This window comes from Rhinopithecus bieti, unplaced genomic scaffold (assembly GCF_001698545.2).
Source record: "Rhinopithecus bieti isolate Rb0 unplaced genomic scaffold, ASM169854v2 scaffold_31787, whole genome shotgun sequence".
Lineage (NCBI taxonomy): Eukaryota > Metazoa > Chordata > Mammalia > Primates > Cercopithecidae > Rhinopithecus > Rhinopithecus bieti.
Genome location: NW_016814655.1, coordinates 6,660,531 through 6,681,339, shown reverse-complemented (window position 1 = coordinate 6,681,339; position 20,809 = coordinate 6,660,531). Strand labels below are relative to the sequence as shown.

Below are 20,809 nucleotides of genomic sequence, written 5' to 3'. Positions count from 1 at the left end.
AAGGGCAGCTTTCACTCATCTATGCTGCCCACGCTTAACATGGAAAATTGAAAGCTGACCTTGTGTTCCTTTGAAAAATCTCTAAGGAAGCCAGCTGCAGAGACTTCATGGTAACTCGTGAGAAACAAAATGCTTTTGTGGATTAAAAACTGTCTTTATGGCCAGGCGCGGTGGCTCAAGCCTGTAATCCCAGCACTTTGGGAGGCCGAGACGGGAGGATCACGAGGTCAGGAGATCGAGACCATCCTGGCTAACACGGTGAAACCCCGTCTCTACTAAAATACAAAAAACTAGCCGGGCGAGGTGGCGGGCGCCTGTAGTCCCAGCTACTCGGGAGGCTGAGGCAGGAGAATGGCCTAAACCCGGGAGGCGGAGCTTGCAGTGAGCTGAGATCCGGCCACTGCACTCCAGCCCAGGAGACAGAGCGAGACTCCGTCTCAAAACAAACAAACAAACAAACAAAAAAAACAAAACAAAACAAAAAAAACTGTCTTTATTCCAACGGAGTTTTTTGAGGGTTTTTTCTCCTTCTTAAAGAGAAAAAAAAAATCTACCGCTGACACTCAACAAGAACCCTCATAGAATGAACAAGTCTTCTGATCGCGATGTGCAGATCCCCCAGGAAATTGTGACAGTATTACGGCACTTTGGCCTAAAATGTTAAAGAGACAATGTAATGAACAGCTGGGGATTTCTGAGACACAATTGTGTGACACATGAAGCCCAAACCTTGGCCATCCTCACCGAAGGCAGCTGCCGGGCTAGAGTTTGCTTCAGCAAACCCTCACCCCTCGCCTTCAACCAGGCGGGTGTCGTCAGCTGTCGCAGGGCCAGCGGCTGCCCGCGCCTTTCCGCCCCCGCGCGCCCGCCAAGGCCGAGGCGGCCTGGACCAGAGGCGCGCGCCCTCGGTGCATGTGACGGGGTGGGAGGGGGAGTTTTCTTCCTCCCCCGTCCCCAAGCCCCGCCTTCTCCAGAGAGGCTGCGGCTTCCTATTGCGGCACCACCGAAATGACTACCATGCCAACCAATCAAGACGTGACTCCTGAAGTAAGATCCGCCCCTTACTGGTCCTCAGGTTCCTTCCCGCTTACACCGGAGTCACTTCCGAAGAGAGAACCGCCATGAAGAGAGAAGGGGGTGCCGCCCACCTCTGCTCCGACAGCCTCCCCAAGTCCGAGCAGCAAGACGGCAACCACGCACCCAACTTCTCCAGCCACGGCTCATGCCGCCGTCGCCAGCGTCGCCGACATGACAAGGCGCTGCATGCCCGCTAGGCCAGGTTTCCCCTCATCCCCAGCCCCGGGGTCGTCGCCCCCGCGCTGCCATCTGAGACCCGGTAGTACCGCCCATGCTGCAGCGGGAAAGAGAACAGAAAGCCCTGGGGACAGGTACCGTGCAGAGGGCTTGAGAAGGGGCCGGGTCGCGGGGGAAAGGGTATGAGGGGAAGACTGCAGACCGCCGCTCTTCCAGTTCCCGCCATCCTCCGCGAGCTCAGGCGTTGGCGTTTCGGGGCCTGGCAAACCCCCGCCCCGCCTCCGCGCAGGGGCTTCTGGGAGTTGGAGTTTGCTTCTCTGTAGCTGGGCAGCTGTTCTTGGTCTAGTGACCACCAGCCTGGACAGCTACGGAGAACCCGCCTTAGGTAGAAAGAACGTGATTTTTTTCCTTTGCAAGAGCTTGACCCAGGACCCTAACTGCTTAATGCATATTTAGGTCGTTTTCTGTACCTTGCCAGTTCTACTGATGCTGGTGGTTTAGTAATACAAACCTTTTCTATGTTGTGGATGAAATTATGTAACCTGTGATGAGGGAATCCCTTCCACGAATTACTTTGTAGTCCAGCGTGCACGCTAATTCATACTTAAAAGAACTTACAGATTTGGAATGTGACGTGTTTTCTCTTTCAGTAACTTCACGCCTCTCCAAGAGGCCAATTTTTTTGTAAAGATTTTGTGGGAGCTATGTAATGAAATGGGGAGTTTCATCTAATGACATCCTCTGACAATAAAACATGTTTAAATTCCCTACGAACTTGGTACTGTCTTTTATTTTAAGTTAAATTGTAATAACTTTTAATAATATTCATGTTCTAATACTGTGGTACAGGCCCACAATCCCTTATCTTAACTCTGAAAGCCAGAAAGCTATGAAAACCAAACGTTTTCAGTAAGTTTGGCACCACATCTTGCTTGGCAGCCAGACGTGACCAGAACTAATGTAAGGCTGTTTGTGGTCTTTATCCCATTAAGTGTGAATAGTCATGTTTTGCTGGAGAAATATCAGTGGGTTTGATTACAGGTTGCAGCACCAGACCCCACTGGGGACTTTCCATAATACATCCAAGTTATCCCCTTCCTAAAATCTGATAAATTCAGAATTCTAAAACACATTTGGCCTCAGAAGGTTCAGATAAGGGTTTGTGAAACTGTTATAATTGTGTGTTTTTTTTTTTAATCAGTTATTAAATAAGCAGTGGACATTTGTGTGCATATGAACTTAGAGAACTTACCTCTTGAAAGTTACATTCATGGTTATTTTACAGGTTTCTCGTATGTTTTACCCAAAACCATTTTTTCTCTTTCTGGCGTATTAATCAAAGAGGAGTCCGAGGTCCAATATTTCAAGGAAGAGATACAGTGTTACATTTAGTAAAATGCATTTAGAATGATGTTGTTTGCAACAAATTCGCTGCTTCTGGGTCCCTTCCCATCTCTCCTCAATCAATAACAAGGCGTCATCCTTCTCTTTGCAGAACCTCCAGCATTTACTCTGGTGGGATTAGTTTGCCTAGTATAATTTATGTAAGCAAATGTATATATTCTTCCATAGCCTGTCACTCATATTCATCTCATAAGCACTTAGCTTTTATACCAACATCTCAAACAAGTATGATGGACTTGGTAAACCAGTAAAGATGTGCATTACTCTTCTAATGTGACCAGTAAAGTGTACAATAAGCATAACCTTCAAGAAGCTTGAATTGTTGGAGTTTTCACTGAGCATTCCAACCTCATAGTGGATGAATGTTTAGGAAAATCAATAGTCTATAGCTTATTCTCTTTCAGTAAAATGATACATTTTAGCAAAATTTACCAGAAAGTTAATTTTTTGCTCAGCATATCATAACATCCCACTTTTTGCAGCTGACACCTCTAAATACAGTGAACAAATCAGAATGCGAATTCTGATAGTGGATTCCTATTTCACTTTAGCATTATTGCCAATGTCAGAACTTGATTAGTTAAACCAGATAGTGAAAAATCCAGTCTTTAGGGTACAGAAATCCTTAAAAATTAATTTGGTTTTGTTATTCTTGTTAACTTTCTTCCTTTTCTCCTTGTGTTTTCCCAAGCAATGTGTTATTTTTGTAACTATCTTAAGGATTCTTTGATAAAAAATTAAGAATTTGAAACTATTTAGTCGTGACAATTCATTCTAATTTCTGCTGTTACTTGGATTAGCATCTTAATGTATAAAGAGGGTGACATAAGTTTGTTACTTTTCTTCCTTTGTCCAGCAAACTCCTCTTCAACTGATTCCCTAGATCAGCCAAATCACCCATATTGCCGTTCTACCATCCTCTGTTCTACTCTTGTTATGAGAGTCTGTTCAGGTTTTACTCCATTTTTATAATCCCCATTATTCATTTGGCATACAGCTATTGAGGGTTTTTTTTTTTTTTTAGCTTTTTATTCTGAATTTTAAAACACCCCTGTGCTTAGATACTAAGTAGTTATTTTGTATCAATGTCTGCAGCGAACAAGTAGGTTCATGTGCTTATACCCAAGATGTTGCATTTTACCATGTAGCTGTGAGCATGTCAGTCTTAAGAAGCATTCTGTACTGATTCCTTGGGTCTACACACCAGTCTTACCTATTTAAGTACTATAAATAACATAAACCTCAGTTGTATTTTTATAAATGAACTCCTATAGGAAGTGATACGTTATATTTTCTGTTTTTTAAATGAACAGTTTAGCAAAGCATTGTTACCATTGTCAGAACTTTATTAGTTAAACCAAACTGAAATCCAGCCTTTATTTTATAAATCTAACTTTCTCCATTTAATCTGAATTATGGAGGTTTTAATATTTGCTTATATGATGCCATATTATGCTTTTATTTTCAGGAAGCAGTCAATTATAGATTTCTTCAAACCAGCTTCAGAACAAGGTATGTACACTGTTGAAGCATTTTTTTGTGGGCTAATTTGGGGGTGAGGAGAGAGACAGATTCAACTGTAAAACCTAAACTGTTTTAGTAAACGTGGTGTTCAAAATTGGAAATAAAATGAAGATGCAGTATTTTTTTTAACAAGGATAAACTGAAGTTCTAAATATCATGAGGAGAGTCTTTTTGCTGCTATGTTTTCTTACGTTTAAAATTTATTCTAGTCAACAATTTAATGTTCATAATACATACTATTTTAATTATCTAATACAGTAATTTATAGAGCCATAGGGAGGTTATATGATGTACCAAAAGAGAGCTTTATGAAACTAAGGCTTTTAACAAATAAATCATGTCTTAATTTCTCCTATACCCCCCAATAAGGTGTGTATCATTATCCAAGTTGTTGGTTTGAAAATTTTTGTGGTAACATTAGCATAGTTTATATTTTAAACATTAATAATTTAGAGAAATGTTAAATATTTTACTTTTAGTAACATGCAATTTGTATGTGTTTTAATTGGCTATTTAGAGAGACACATGTTGGATTCACCACAAAAATCAAACATCAAATATGGAGGAAGTAGATTGTCTATCACTGGGACAGAGCAGTTTGAAAGGAAACTATCCTCACCAAAAAAATCTAAACCCAAAAGGGTGCCACCAGAAAAGAGCCCTATTATAGAAGCTTTCATGAAAGGTGTTAAAGAGCATCATGAAGATCATGGTATACATGAGTCACGTCGGCCTTGTGTGTCACTAGCCTCCAAATATTTAGCCAAAGGAACAAATATCTATGTTCCTTCTTCATATCGCTTGCCAAAGGAGATGAAGTCACTAAAGAAAAAACATCGATCCCCAGAAAGAAGGAAGTCACTATTCATTCATGAAAATAGTGAGAAGAATGATAGAGATCGAGGCAAAACCAATGCAGACTCCAAAAAGCAGACCACAGTAGCAGAAGCTGACATCTTCAAGAACAGCTCCAGAAGTCTTAGCAGCAGGAGCAGCCTGTCCAGGCACCACCCAGGAGAAAGCCCGCTGGGAGCTAAATTCCAGTTGTCACTAGCTTCTTACTGCAGAGAACGAGAACTAAAGAGGTTGAGAAAGGAGCAAATGGAGCAGAGAATCAACTCCGAAAATTCTTTCTCAGAAGCAAGCAATCTTTCCTTAAAATCTTCTAGTATAGAAAGAAAATATAAACCAAGGCAGGAACAAAGTAAACAGAATGATGTGGTACCTGGAAAGAACAATCTGTCAAATGTGGTATGTGTAAGAATTATTGAATTACCATTGCTACTGCTATATCATATTTAGAATACTAAATTTAAGACTATTTAAGAGTTGTTGCATCACGTTGATGTCTTTCCTGAAGGAAATATTTATGCACAGTTTGTGTAGAAGCTGGTTTCATTAGGTTTCCTCCAGTTGCCCTTCATCGAACTCAGTAAAGCAGTGTTTCTTATCTATAGTTTTTTCAGACCAGGAACAAAGATCTTTTTTAGTCAGAAAAGTAAGCATTCTTTTTTTTAAGGCAAGTATAGTCTTATTTGTTTATTTGTAAACGGTCTTGCTCTGTCACTCATGCTGGAGTGCTGTGGCATGATCATGTCTCATTGCAGTCTCAAACTCCTGGGCTCAAATGATGCTCTCACCTCAGCTTCCCAAGTAGCTGAGACTATGGGTACATGCCACCATATTTGACTAATTTTTGTATTTTTCTGTAGAGACAGGGTCTCCCTGTACTGCCCAGGCTGGCCTTGAACGGCTACCCTCAAGTGATCCTTCTGCTTCCTGCGCTTTAGGAGGCCTAGGTGGAAGGATTGCTTGAGCTCAGGAGTTTGAGACCAGCCGGAGCAACATAGCGAGACCTTGGCTCTACTGAAAATAAATAAACAAATAACCAGTCATGGTGGCATGTGCCTGTTGTCCTAGCTACTTAGGAGGCTAAGGTGGGAGGCTTGCTTGAGCCCAGGAGATTAAGGTTGCAGTGAGCTTGCACTCCAGCCTGGGTGACTCCAGCCTGGGTGACAGAGCGAGACCTTATCTCAAAAATACACTGTTCTAATATAATATTATTCTTGAATTATTGACATAAATCAGCATTATGAAAACTGACTTCATTTTATGATATTTTCCATTTTATGATACAAATGCCCTTAATTTTATGATAAAACCTTAAGATCTTTATTTTATTATAGACATTAGGCTTTGCCTCCAAATATGGGTGCTTGCCTTATTCAATCTAGAAATCTGTGTTTAAATGTTAGGAAGAATGCCTTCACATTCTTTGCTGTTCCCAACACTTAATTAATTTTATCTCATTGTGCTCATAGGAAAATGAACATCTCTCAAGAAAAAGATCTTCTTCTGATTCATGGGAACCTACTTCAGGTAGAATCAAAATTAAATTTATGAATTTCTAAATAAATTTCCATTTTAATGGCACTGCTTTTTAAAACAAATTTGTTTAAATATGCAGTTCCCTTCTTGGGGATGAATTCAGTATCTCATATTACTTAAGAGTTTGGTAAAATCATAATAAAAAAGAATAGTCCCTGAATCCAGTACTTAAGATTTGGGTTTGTTTTTGAGACAGGGTCTTATTCTTTGTCACCCAGAATGGGATGCAGTGGCATCATCACGACTCACTGCAAGCCTTGACCTCCTGGGTTCAAATGATTCTCCTACCTCAGCTTGCTGAGTAGCTGGGACTACAGATGTAGGCCACTATGCCTGGTTAATTTCTTGTATTTTTGTAGAGACGAGGTTTCGCCATGTTGCCCAGGATGGTCTCAAACTCCTGGGCTCAAGTGATTCTCCTGCCTCGGCCTCCCAAAGTGCTAGCTAGGATTACAGGTATGAGCCACCATGCCTGACCTAGTATGTATAATTTGTAATCTGTCTTGAATCTTCTCTGCCTTCTTCAGGAGTTCCTAACAGTATGTATCTCATACTGGTATTCAGTGTTGTCTCCTTCTGAATCCTTGGCTACATCAAGGAAACATAATCTTATAATCTTGGAATTGTAGACTGAGGTCTTGGTATTATGTTGAAGATGCTTTGTATAAGGTTGAAACTGTTACCGTGATAAAAAGCAGTGTTCTCTAATATTTCAAATACAAGGATCCCTTTTTAATGTTAAATTTCAAAGATATCTACATGACATTAGTTTGTACTTTTAGCATCTAATGATTGAAAAAATAATAATAATAAGCCTACTGTTAATTCAGTACATTTTATCATTTTTTAAAACTAGAAAATAGAAGATTCAAGCACAAACACTGCAGAAGTTTGCAACAAGAAATGAAAGGTCTCCATAACTAACAACAGTTAATAGTCTAGTGTATCAGATTTTTTTCCTGATATGATTATACATTTTGAAAAACAGGCAGATTCCCACATTCAGTAAGATACATTGGACATAATAATAGCTGACTTTCATTGAGTACCTACTGTGTGCTATGCCATTTTATGTGCTTTTAATTCATTTGAACTTTACAACTTTATTATGGTGGTTTACTTTTAGAGATGGAAAAGCAGAAGTACAGAAAGACAATTCTAACTCCTTCAGGTTTCATCTACTCCTTCATTTTATTTATATTTTAGAGGTACATTGCGTTTTGACCAAGCACCCTCAACTAGTAAAATCAATCTTCAGCCAAGGCTAAAACCATATTTTACCATCATAGAAGGAACTTCTAGGATACAGGAATAAATCTGAAGTTTTATGTGTTTTTTGTTTATTTAATTTTTATAATGTTGCTGATTTTATGACCAAATTTTAATGAATTTTGACATTATTGTACAAGAACAGGAATTTCTCAGCCAGGAGATTGCTTCTTCACTCACTGTATTGCACATTTTTAATACTAAATACATGATTACTTTGCACCAAAGTTAATGGAAGAACAAAATATTATTTTATATAAGGGGCTGCTGCTGGTGGTGTGGCTACCACATTATTCCTTTTCTTTTTTCTCTGACTTAAGATTTTAAAAACTTTTGATTTCCTGGATTTGCAAATTTCATTCATGGTGGCTAAAGTAGTTTCATTTATATAATCCCACCTAGCAAAGTTTTTTAGTACTGCTTGGAAAAGATGCTTTCTACATATTTTCAGAGGCTGACTTATGATGGTTGCCTTCACTTACGTTTTTATTACTAATATTTCTGCATGTATTTCATAATCACTAATAATTATAGCATTATACTCTTAATAAATATACATTTATACTTCAGTTGACTATCATCAACAGAATTTCAGCATATAAAGGACAAGGGGATATTTCACTCTAGAAAGCATGAAGAATGCTTATTGTCTCTGATGGCAAAGTTATTAAAAATCCAGGCCAGGCACGGTGGTTCATGCCTGTAATCCCAGCACTTTGGGAGGCCGATGCAGGTGGATCACCTGAGGTCAGGAGTTCAAGACCAGCCTGGCCAACATGGTGAAACCTCCTCTCTACTAAAAATACAAAAATTAGCTGGGCACGGTGCCCATTCCTATAATCCCAGCTACTCAGGAGGCCAAGGCAGGAAAATTGCTTGAACCTGGAAGGCGGCGGAGGTTGCAGTGAGCTGAGATGGTGCCACTGCACTCCAGCCTGGGTGACAGAGCAAGACTCGGTCTCAAAAAATAAAAAATAAAAATAAAAATCCAGGCCGGGCGCGGTGGCTCAAAGGCCGGGCGCGGTGGCTCAAGCCTGTAATCCCAGCACTTTGGGAGGCCGAGACGGGCGGATCACAAGGTCAGGAGATCGAGACCATCCTGGCTAATATGGTGAAACCCCGTCTCTACTAAAGAATACAAAAAAAAAACTAGCTGGGCGACGAGGCGGGCGCCTGTAGTCCCAGCTACTTGGGAGGCGGAGGCAGGAGAATAGCGTGAACCTGGGAGGCGGAGCTTGCAGTGAGCTGAGATCCGGCCACCGCACTCCAGCCTGGGCGACAGAGCCAGACTCCGTCTCAAAAAAAAAAAAAATCCAAATGGTATGTCTTGTTCATCTTGTTAATACACTTATCAATTGTCATGGTGATGTACGTAATCACGCAATCATTAATCACATACAAGTTCAGGGATTTCGGAAGTAATGTTAGCATAGGCATTTGGCCCTTTGGTCTTCTAGAGCCCTGTCTTTTGGCTGAATTCTGACGTGAAATTTAATCCGTTGCTCGTACATTTCATAACTGATTAATAACCAATCACCTGGCCGAGCGCGGTGGCTCACGCCTGTAATCCCAGCACTTTGGGAGGCCGAGACCGGCGGATCACGAGGTCAGGAGATCGAGACCATCCTGGCTAACATGGTGAAACCCCGTCTCTACTAAAAAATACAAAAAAACTAGCCGGGCGAGGTGGCAGGCGCCTGTAGTCCCAGCTACTCGGGAGGCTGAGGCAGGAGAACGGCGTAAACCGGCCAGGCGGAGCTTGCAGTGAGCTGAGATCCGGCCACTGCACTCCAGCCTGGGTGACAAAGCGAGACTCCATCTCAAAAAAATAAAAAAATAAAAATAACCAATCACCTATTAATGGCCATTGGATTTCTCCTTTTGCTTAAGATGGAGTCTCACTGTTTCCTAGGCTGGAGTGCAGTAGTGCGATTATAACTCACTCGCAGCATTGAACTCCTGGGCTCAAGCAATCCTCCTGCCTCAGCCTCCCAAAGTGCTGGGATTATGGGGGTGAGCCACCATGCCCAGCCTCCTTTCTTTTTACCAACTCAATCTCTCTCTTATATGAATATTTTATGTATTAGTATATTTGAAATATTTGAAAAGTTGTGAAACAAATATTCTCTACAGGCTGAACAAAGGATACAAAAATAATTATGAACATTTTGCAATTAATCACCTGACCTGAAGAGCTTACTAAAGGGGATCCTACCTGCAGTACCAATTCACTTTCCTCTAATTCTAGATGATGAAACCTTGCAATAAGCTGACTTATCCTAAACATCTTCTACAAGCAGTGTTTGTCTCCTCCTGGATCAACCCTGGATAATTTCTGAGCAAAGCAGGAATTTCTCCTCATTTCTAGCTATATTTAAATTATCTGACTTCTCTAGAAAAATGGAACAAAACTCAAACTGGCAGCTCTGTAGCTCATTTTTTGTAATCTCATACTTACGGTAATCAGTACCCCAAATCTTCTCTTTTGTTTAGTCATTTAATTTCTCATCCTGTGACCCCTGTCCTTTTTTATAAGACATTTAACCCCAGAAAACTGAATGGGATGGAATGATTTCCTCGAGTAATGGGAGATATCTGTAAAAGAACAGAGATAAGGGCATTTGTTAATTAATTAGTTAATTTTTATAAATTGAATTTTTCAGATTATATATTGGTCAAGTTATCCAAATCATAATTGCCTAACTCTCAAGTTTGGTTTTGGGGGACTTTATTTTATTTTACTTATTTTGACACAGGTCTCACTCTGGTGCCCAGGCTGGAGTGCAGTGGCACAATTGTAGCACACTGTAACCTTATGGGGCTCAAGCAGTCCTCCCACCTCAGCCTCCCAAGTAGGTGGGACTACAGGCACATGCCACTGCACCTGGCTAATTTTTGTAGTTTTTGTAGAGACAGTGTTTCACTGTGTTGCCTAAGCTGGTCTCAACCTCCTGAGCTCAAGTGATCCTCCTGCCTCAGCCTCCCAAAGTGCTGGGATTATAAGCATGAGCCACCGGACATGGCCAAAAGATAAGAAATTTTTTGAGTAGAGAAGGGATTGATGGGGTTGTACTTTTTGTAGAGGCAGGGTTTCGCCTGAGCTCACGAACTCCCACCTTGGCCTCCCAAAGTTCTGGTATTACAGGCATGAGCCACTATGCCTAGCCATTTTGGATTTTTCAAGCAAACTCTTGGGGAGTAGAGACATCTGTCCATGTGCAGAAAATCTGATTTAGGGAAATCTGGTTTGGGGATAACTGATTGTATAAATAGTGAATGTTTTGGATTTTTTGTTGTTGTTTTGTTTTTTTGAGGTGAAGTCTTGCTTTGGTACTTAGGGTGGTCTTGAACTCCTGGGTTCAAGTTATCTTACTACCTCAGCCTCCTGAGTAGCTGGGACTATATAGGCACACACCACTGCATCAGGTTAAAGTGAATTTTTTTTTTTTTTTAATGGAGTCTTGCTCTGTTGCTCAGGCTGGCGTGCAGTGGTGCCATCTCAGCTCAGTGCAACCTCCACCTCCCAGGTTCAAGCGATTCTCCTGTGTTGGCCTCCCAAGTAGCTGGGAGTACAGGCACTCACCACCATGCTGAGCTAATTTTTGTATTTTCAGTAGAGACAGGGTTTCGCCGTGTTGGCCAGGCTGGTCTCAAACTCCTGACCTCAAGTGATCTGCCCACCTCGGCCTCCCAAAATGCTGGGATTACAGGTTTGGCCCACCGCACTCAGCCCACAATATGAATTTTTAAAAACTGGTTCATTCAAATGTATGTGGTTATTAAAGTACTTCAGGATGGGGCTATAATAAACATACCTTATATTAGTTTCCTAGGGCTGCCATAACAAAGTGCCAAAACCAGGGTGGCTTAAAACAGCAAAGTATTGTTTCACAGTTCTAGAAGCTAGAAGTTTAAAATCAGGATATCAATAGGGCCATGATGTCTCTGGCAACTCTAGGGAAGAATACTTCCTTACCTCTTCTAGCTTCTGGCGTTTGCCTGCAATCTTTGGCATTTCTTGACTTACAGCTACATCACTCCAGTCACACAGCATCTTTTCCTTGTGTATTTTCACTTTGTATTCCCTCTGTGCGTGTCTGTCTTTGTCTCCAAATTTTCCCTTTTGTAAGTACACCAGTCATACTGCGTTGGGACACACTGTGATTTTTTTTTTTTTTAATGAGAGATTAACATTTATCTGCCTTCAACTGCTTATCCTATATGTGTTTTAAAGTACTATACATTTAAATGTAGAAGTGTTACATTTCTGCAACCAGGTAGTCCTAGGTCTAAAAGAATTTCCAAAAGTGCCTATGGAATCCTTAACTTGGTACCAATATATAGTCGTTTGTTTTAGGGAGTGGCATCTTTAATTCTGTTAAGGTGGTAAACTTTTCATAGCTTTGGAATTAAAAATGAGCATTTGTCATTAGCTTTAAATTTCTTGGACACTAGTATTTATCCAGTTGATAAATAACATTAACTCTTTTTCTGCATTCCATACATGGTGACTAATCTCAGCCTTAATACTTAGAATTTTAAACATTTCATTAGGGTGTTCTAGACACTCACTGAATAAACTTTATTAAAGTTGGAAAGTATATTTTCACTAATCTAAGAAAAATTAAATTTTAGCAGGCTCTAAGCAGAATAAATTCCCTGAAAAAAGAAAAAGGAACTCTGTGGACTCAGATCTGAGAAGCACAAGAGAATCTATGATACCAAAAGCAAAAGAGTCCTTCCTTGAGAAGCGTCCTGATGGACCACATCAGAAAGAAAAATTTATAAAACATATTGCACTGAAGACACCTGGTGATGTGTTACGCTTAGAAGATATATCCAAGGAACCGAATGATGAAACTGATCGCTCTTCTGCAGGCTTAGCACCTTCAAATTCTAGCCACCATTCTACCAGGAATAGTGACCAAATCCGAGTGGCAGGTGCCAAGGAGACTAAGATGCAGAAACCCCACTTACCTTTACCTCAGGAAAAGTCTGCAATTAAAAAAGCTAGCAACCCTCAGAAAAATAAAACCAGTAGCTCCATGACAAAGGAGAAGGAGACAAAACTACCTTTACTTTCCCATGTTCCAAGTGCTGGTTCCTCTCTAGTACCATTAAATGCTAAAAATTGTACTCTTCCAGTTTCTAAAAGAGATAAAGAGCGTTCCTCATCTAAAGAATGTTCTGGGCATTCTACAGAATCCACCAAACACAAGGAACACAAAGCAAAGACTAATAAGGCTGATTCTAATGTATCTTCAGGGAAAATTTCTGGGGGACCTTTGCGCTCAGAATATGGCACTCCTACAAAGTCTCCCCCTGCTGCTTTGGAAGTTGTGTCATGTGTCCCAAGCCCTGCAGCACCTTCAGATAAAGTCCCTTCAGAAAGAGAGAGTTCAGGAAATTCCAATGCAGGTAGCAGTGCACTGAAACGAAAACTAAGGGGTGATTTTGATAGTGATGAAGAAAGTTTAGGTTACAACCTAGACAGTGATGAGGAAGAGGAAACATTAAAGTCACTGGAAGAAATAATGGCTTTGAACTTCAATCAGACTCCTGCAACTACAGGAAAGCCTCCTGCTCTTTCTAAGGGGCTTAGATCTCAGTCATCAGACTACACAGTAAGTAGTTCTGTGACATTTATCTTTACTTGAAGAGGGAAAGATGATTAGTGAAAGGGGTGGATTATTGGAACTTACTTTAAAATTTAGTGTTATAATTGGACTGAAAATGGAATAATTCTTGTTTGGTAAATGAGTTTCCATATCTTTAGTTTTATTACTGTTAAGTCAGTGGTCTCCAAACTCTTTTGATCACACACACTTTTATTAGTAAAAACAATTTTTGAGCATGTACCCCAACATATATGTATACCTTTAGATTATATGTACCACTATGATGCTGTGTACTTTCTAAAGCATATGCAAAAACAGAATTTAAAAGGAAGAAGAGAAAAATAAGTATTTTCCTATAGAAATTACGTAGAAGTTACTATAGACTAAGTTCTACTGGAGTCTCTATAGAAGTTCCATATAAATAGAAGTTCTATTATTTTCTTCCTGCACCCCAATGGATCACCTTGCACACCCCCTGCTTTGGAGACCACATCTGTAAATGAAGGTAGAGTGTAGAAATGTTGTTGATTGTGGTGTGCAATTTTATTTATAAAGTGCTTCATTCTATCTTGGGAATAAGCTGAATTAAATTTTAAGATGTCTGTAAAATTTGGTGGGGAAGGTGTTAATATTCCATGGTAACACCTAAAAATTAGTAGTTTGATTCTACTAAAATAGAATTTAAAAGTAAAGACAGGGTAGCCACAGAGTCCTTGAGTGTTTGCAGTCACATTTCAAAGTTAGTAGGGTTTTATAAGTACTGCCTTTCCTAATAGGTAGTAAAATCAATTTGTCTGCAGTGCAAAATACTGAATTTAAAGCATGATGGTGAAAATTATCCTTTAAGAAAGGTTTTATCCTGGCCCAGATTATTGAAATAGAAAATAGTCTTCCATACCCTTAATTACTTAAAACTTTCCAGTTCTTCTACTAAGACATGTTGTAAAGTATTTCTAAATTTTCTTGTTTTAGGAACATGTTCATCCTGGAACTTACACAAATACCTTAGAGCGTCTAGTGAAGGAAATGGAAGACACACAAAGGTTCGTTAGCATAAAGATTAATTTTGCTAAATTTAACATTCTGGTTGTTTGTGTGGCTTACTTTTAATTTACCTTTTTTTTTTTTTTTTTTGACGGTGTCTTTGCTCTGTGCCCAGGCTGGAGTGCAGTGGCCGGATCTCAGCTCACTGCAAGATCCGCCTCCCGGGTTCACGCCATTCTCCTGCCTCAGCCTCCCGAGTAGCTGGGACTACAGGCGCCGGCCACCACGCCCGGCTAGTTTTTTGTATTTTTTTAGTAGAGATGGGGTTTCACCGTGTTAGCCAGGATGGTCTCGATCTCCTGACCTTGTGATCCGCCCGTCTCGGCCTCCCAAAGTGCGGGGATTACAGGCTTGAGCCACCGCGCCCGGCCTTAATTTACCTTTTTAAAAAAATCGTGAGAAATTAGCATGCAATTCGGACTCTGTTGTCAACTGTGTTAGAATAAGATGTGTTGGCTGGACGCAGTGGCTCATGCCTGTAATCACAGCACTTTGGGAGACCCAGACAAGATTACTTGAGCCCAGGAGTTCAAGGCTGTGGTGAGCCGTGATGGCGCCACTTCACTCCAGCCTGGGTGGCAGAGTGAGACCCAGTCTCAAATGAAAAAAAGAGGCCTGGTATGGTGGCTCATGCCTGTAATCCAATACTTTAGGAGGCCAAGGCAAGCGATCTCTTGAGCCCAGGAGTTTGAGACCAGCCTGGGCAACATGGTGAAACCCCATCTCTACAAAAAATACAAAAATTAGCCAGTCATGGTGCCACATGCCTCTGGTCCTAGCTACTCAACAGGCTGAGGTGGGAGGATCATCTGAGCCCAAGGAGGTCAAGGCTGCAGTGAGCTGTGATTGAGTCACTGCACTCCAGTCTGGGTGACAGAATAAGACCCCGTCTCAAAAAAAAGAAAAAAAAGGAATAAGACGGGCTCTCTTCTTCATAGACTAGATCAAAAGATCCAGGTTTTTATAGTATACTGGACTAACTAATAATATAAATTCCTTTCTGTTCATTACAATGAGCATCTGATAGCTGAAATTCTAGATCGAAAGCGTGGGTAGAATTTTTTGTGTTTTTTTAAATGGAAAATACATATAAAATTTACCGTTTTAACTGTTTTTACATGTATAGTTCAGTGGCATTAAATACATTTATATGTTGTGCAACCATTACCACCATCTAGCTTCAGAACTTTTTCATCGTTCCAAACTGAACTCCATACCCATTAAACAATAACTCCCCATTCTCCCCTTCCTCCCACCCTCAGCAACTACCCTTCTATTTTGTCTCTATGAAATTGACTGTTTTAGGTACCTCATGTAAGTGGTATTATATTTGTCCTTTTATGACTGTCTTATTTCATTTAGGGCAGTGTCTTCAGAGTTCATTCCTATTATAGCATGTGTCAGAATTTCCATTTTTTTTAAAGCTGATAATTCCTTTGTATTATGTCTATAACACATTTTCTTTAGTCATCTGTCAGTGGACCTTTGGATTGCTTCCACTTTTTGGCTACTGTGAATAATGCTGCTATGAACATGGGTATACAAATTTCTCTTCAGGTCTCTCCTTTAAATTTTGTTGGGCATATATACACATAAGTGGACTTACTGGATTATATGATAATTCCATTTAATTTTTTGAGGTACCACCACACTGTTTTCCACAATGGCTGCACCATTGCACATCTGCGCCAACAGTGAAGAAGGGTTCCAGTTTCTCCACATCTTTGCCAACACATTATTTTTTCTATGTTTTTTGTTTGTTTGTTTTGATAATAGCCATCCTAATAGTAAAGTGGTACCTCCTTATTGTTTGGTTTGCCTTCCCTAATGACTAATGATGTTAATATATTTTCATGTGCTTATTGGCCATTTGTTACACAAGTAGAGAAATGTCTTTTCAGATTCTTTGCCTGTTTTTAATTGGGTTGTTTGGTGGGTGGGGGGGTTCACACAGGTCAATTTTCTGCAATATTTCTATCAAGTTACTCTTTTGAGGAAAAAGTTTAGAATGATGATGAACACCGCTCCCCCCGCCTGCCTGCCACACACACACACATGAGAGAGAGAGAGATCAAAAAGTTGAGGATCGTAATGATCTTAATGAAATTTACATGACTCATTATGGATAGGTTTTGCTAGTAAGAGGGGAAAAATATATTCCTTGTTAATTCAAGGAGTGTCCTTGAACATACCCTGGAGAACTTCACTAACAGCTTAGCTGACTTGATTACATAGAAGTTGGTATGTGCTACATATCTCAAACTTGATAACCAAGTAACTAACTTTAGGAATTTTTCAGATGATTAGTAGTTCAAAAGCTTCCTCCTTTCTGAATTTAATTAGAGAACTTGTCTGTATTGTAATATTCTTTAAATATTTCACGAATTCTTGTGATCTGTGATATGGAATCTGAAGTTCCTTCTTTAAAATCGAGCACTTCACAAATGAAAGATAGGGGTACTAGTTTAATCGAATGATTGACCCTTTTCTGTAATGATAGAACAGTACATTTACTAGTTATTTACTCTTCAGCTGTACTTATCCACTGTTTGTGGCTGGGGTAAGAACCTTGTTTAAAATAACTTAATCTTGGAGAGGCAGTATAAGCAAGGACTCGGGAGCTAGACTCTCTGGCTATGAATCCCACATCCTTGCATTACAAGCTCTTGCAAGTTACTTTGCTTTTCTAATTTCAGTTTTCTTGTCTATAAAAGGTGTATAAACTACTACATGGGGTTGTTGTGAGGGTTAAAAGAATTAATATATAAAGCCCTTAGTACAGTGCCTGTCACATATTAAGTGCTTGGTAAGTGTTAGGTGTTGTGATGATGATGACAGTGACAACTACTGCTAGAAAGCATAGTTAACTTACCAGGGATTTTTTTCCCATTCTGTAAGTGATTTGGACAGATCATTCTTGAAGTTCTAGCTTTATGGAAATCCTCAAGTCTTTTATACAATGGAACACTATTCTAATGCCACACTGGTAACTGGGTAAAAACCTAGCCCCTAAAATATATCTGTTTTCATGAAAATTGTACATCGTGATGTATTTGGGAGACATAATTTGACCTATAGTATAACAAAATTTGTCATATACCAGGGTACTTAATAAGGGTTTTCTTTGTGCTGCTTTTAGATATAAACTAAAGACTGTTTTTTAATATTCTTAGAGTAAACTGTTATAACATTCTTTCCAATTCTCAGGCTAGATGAACTGCAGAAGCAACTACAGGAAGACATACGGCAAGGCCGAGGCATTAAATCCCCAATCAGAATTGGAGTAGAAGACAGTACAGATGATGAGGATGGCCTCTTAGAAGAGCACAGGTATAGCATTTTTCATAATGTATTTTACCCTATTACAGTTTTTACATTTTTTTGTTTTGTTTTTGTAAAATAAATGGGCCATCGATGACTGTTAGTGAATAATTTATGATAGGTTTCTAATCTTATCTGTGATGGGTTTGAAAGGCAAATGTTAGGACCAAGTTTCATCTTTTATCTTTCCTCCTGGTTATTGTTTCTTTTCACGTAGACACATTTAGTGGCTTTTGACTAACAGCTACAAAAAGTGGAAGAAGCAAAGCATACTTTTCTCATGCTTGTCTTCTAATTTGGGATTAACATTGGTTTAAAAAATAGTTTTATTTGCACCCAGCTTTTAAATACAAAAGTATATGTAGTGTAACAATTTGGTATTGATTGACTTGTTTTTATGTTTCAGGGAATTTCTAAAGAAATTTTCAGTTACAATTGATGCTATTCCTGATCATCATCCAGGTGAAGAAATATTTAATTTCCTCAATTCTGGAAAATTTTCAATCAGTATACCTTGGATTTAAGAGACTCTGGTTTTATTGGACAAAGTGCTGTAGAAAACTTATTCTTAAGTAAGTAGAAAATAGACATTTTACTTTTATATGTATAAAAAATTACTCTAAAACACTTCTGACTCATATAATCTTCTAAAAGGTTAATTTCTATTATGACCTATTAAGTTTCCTAATCCTCTTATTACTAGTGATCTTTATGTTTTCTTCCTTAATTATACGAAGCAGTGTAGGATAGTTATTTGACACATCACATGCCTTTATTAATTAGGATTAAGATCAGTATATAATAACAGTGACTGTCAGAATAATAGTGGTTTAAACAAGAAGTGTATTTGAAAGAAGTATAAAAGTAGCAAGTCCAGGGCTGGAGTGCCAGTTTTACCATATAATCTTTCTTCTCCAGCATTCTTAGCACCTAGCTTCGGGTGCTATTAGAGCTCCAGCCTTTAGTTCAAATTCCCAGAAATTCCACACAGCATTTCCACACACTCCAAGTTAGTTGAATAGAACTTAGTCAATATGGCCACACTTGGCCACAAGGGAAGCCAGAGAGTGATGTTTATGTCAGGCAGCTAGTGTTCGCAGCTACAAATCAGGGTTCAGTTACCAAGAAGAGAGGCAAAAATAGATGCTGGGATGTGCAGCTAGTAATCTCCACCACAATGCCCAAACTGATCTAATTTCTCTCAGTGCATGATATCTCAGCTCTAGAGAGATCACATCAGTTTTGCTGCCAATTTTTTAAAGTACTTCCCCAGTCTGAGACTTGATAGGCTGTCTCTCAACACTACCAGCAAATATAGCTTTGTCTACCAGTTAAATATGGAGCCTAGCCAACAGATTGGATCAGCTTTAGGGCATCAATTAAATTTGTTTTATGAGTAACTCATCCATATTTGTGTAGAGTCCACCTCCATGGACTGAAGACGATTTGCTTGCTCATTTCTCTGATTATGTCAGATGTGGTGGTGGTGGTGGTGGTGATAGTAGAAGTATTTTGCCATGAAGTTAATAGTCATGTTGATTTTACTTTATTTTTTCAGATCGGGAAAAACAGATCAGATTTTTTTGACAACACAAGGTTTCCTTACATCTGCTTATCACTATGTCCAGTGTCCTGTCCCTGTGTTAAAGTGGCTATTTCGGGTAAGAGGAATGTTTGGAGGGTTATAGTTGCCTCCTACTATATTTCCAAATCAAAAACTTTTAAATATAATTTTATTTGTACATTACTGCAGAAAAAAATTAATGTAGCACATCCATGATGTCAGTGACTTAGGCTGTGGCAAAAAGAGTCAATGTAAAGAGATTATAAAGGAAGTGATAGTGTAGATAGTTGTACAGGACAGTCAGTGTTAGTTGTACTGAACCCTTCATCACAGTGATAAATCACTATTATAGTTAGTTTTAGAAGGGATTGTCTAATGCTTACATACCTAAATTTCTTTTTAACTTTTTTTTTTTCATGTTTATGGTGGTACCTGTATACATTTTCAGAATTTTAATTGTATACTAATATTTCCCCATTCATATATATGGTTTTTTTGGATGCAAATCCAACTGACTCTTTTCCCCATTCATATTTAACGCTTAAATCCTCTTAAATAATTATCATAAATTTAAAATATGATAATTCCACAAAGTTAATTCAATTGGTAACTTTTTAAATATCAGTGGTATCATTGATGCTATGTATAGAGTCCTGGTATTACTCTAGATACTTTGGACCTTCATGCAGATTAATGTAGAAGTTTCTTACTCTTGACATTTGTATCACCTGGGCGCAGTGGCTAAGGCCTGTAATCCCAGCACTTTGGGAGGCCGAGGCGGGCGGATCACGAGGTCAGGAGTTGGAGATCAGCCTGGTCAACATGGTGAAACCCTGTCTCTACTAAAAATACAAAAATTAGCCAGGTGTGGTAGTGAGCACCTGTAATCCCAGCTACTCAGGAGGCTGAGGCAGGAGAATTGCTTGAACCCAGGAGGTGAAGTTCACAGTGAGCCAAGATCGTACCATTGCACTCCAGCCTGGGGGACAGAGTGAGACTCTGTCTCCAAAAAAAAAAAAAATTTGTATGGGAGAGCATGGAAGGGGCTTTTTCCTGTATAATAGCTTCTATATCAACGAGTGCTATAGTAACTACCCAGTTAGATTGGAATTATCCTTCTTCCAAAGGCAAGAATGATTATGAATGACAAGTTATTCTTGGCAGTGGCTCATGCCTGTAATTCTAGCACTTTGAGATACCAAAGCAGGAGGATTGCTAGTTCAAGACCAGCCTGGGTAACATAGCAAGACCACATCTGTTTAAAAAAAAAAATAAGTTATTCTCAGGTTACTGAGTATTCCACTTTAATAAAATCCTAAATGTGTGAAAATATACATTCAGGAAAAGGAATCGTAGTATAAAAGAGTCCTTTACGGCCGGGCGCGGTGGCTCAAGCCTGTAATCCCAGCACTTTGGGAGGCCG

At 39.4% G+C, this 20,809-nt stretch overlaps 1 protein-coding gene across 1 annotated transcript in view; it reads left to right on the top strand.

Annotated features, from left to right (window-relative positions):
* Nucleotides 1-488: 488 nt before the first annotated feature.
* Nucleotides 489-20,809, top strand: part of SLF2 (SMC5/6 complex localization factor 2) — a 55,179-nt gene continuing 34,858 nt past the window's right edge. Inside the window, 10 exon segments of the mRNA XM_017851769.1 lie at nucleotides 489-1,388; nucleotides 4,127-4,170; nucleotides 4,700-5,433; nucleotides 6,504-6,561; nucleotides 12,475-13,463; nucleotides 14,430-14,500; nucleotides 17,709-17,831; nucleotides 18,229-18,317; nucleotides 18,320-18,398; nucleotides 19,381-19,483. Of these exon segments, the coding sequence (XP_017707258.1) occupies nucleotides 1,249-1,388; nucleotides 4,127-4,170; nucleotides 4,700-5,433; nucleotides 6,504-6,561; nucleotides 12,475-13,463; nucleotides 14,430-14,500; nucleotides 17,709-17,831; nucleotides 18,229-18,317; nucleotides 18,320-18,398; nucleotides 19,381-19,483 (2,430 nt within the window). The 5' untranslated portion in view covers nucleotides 489-1,248.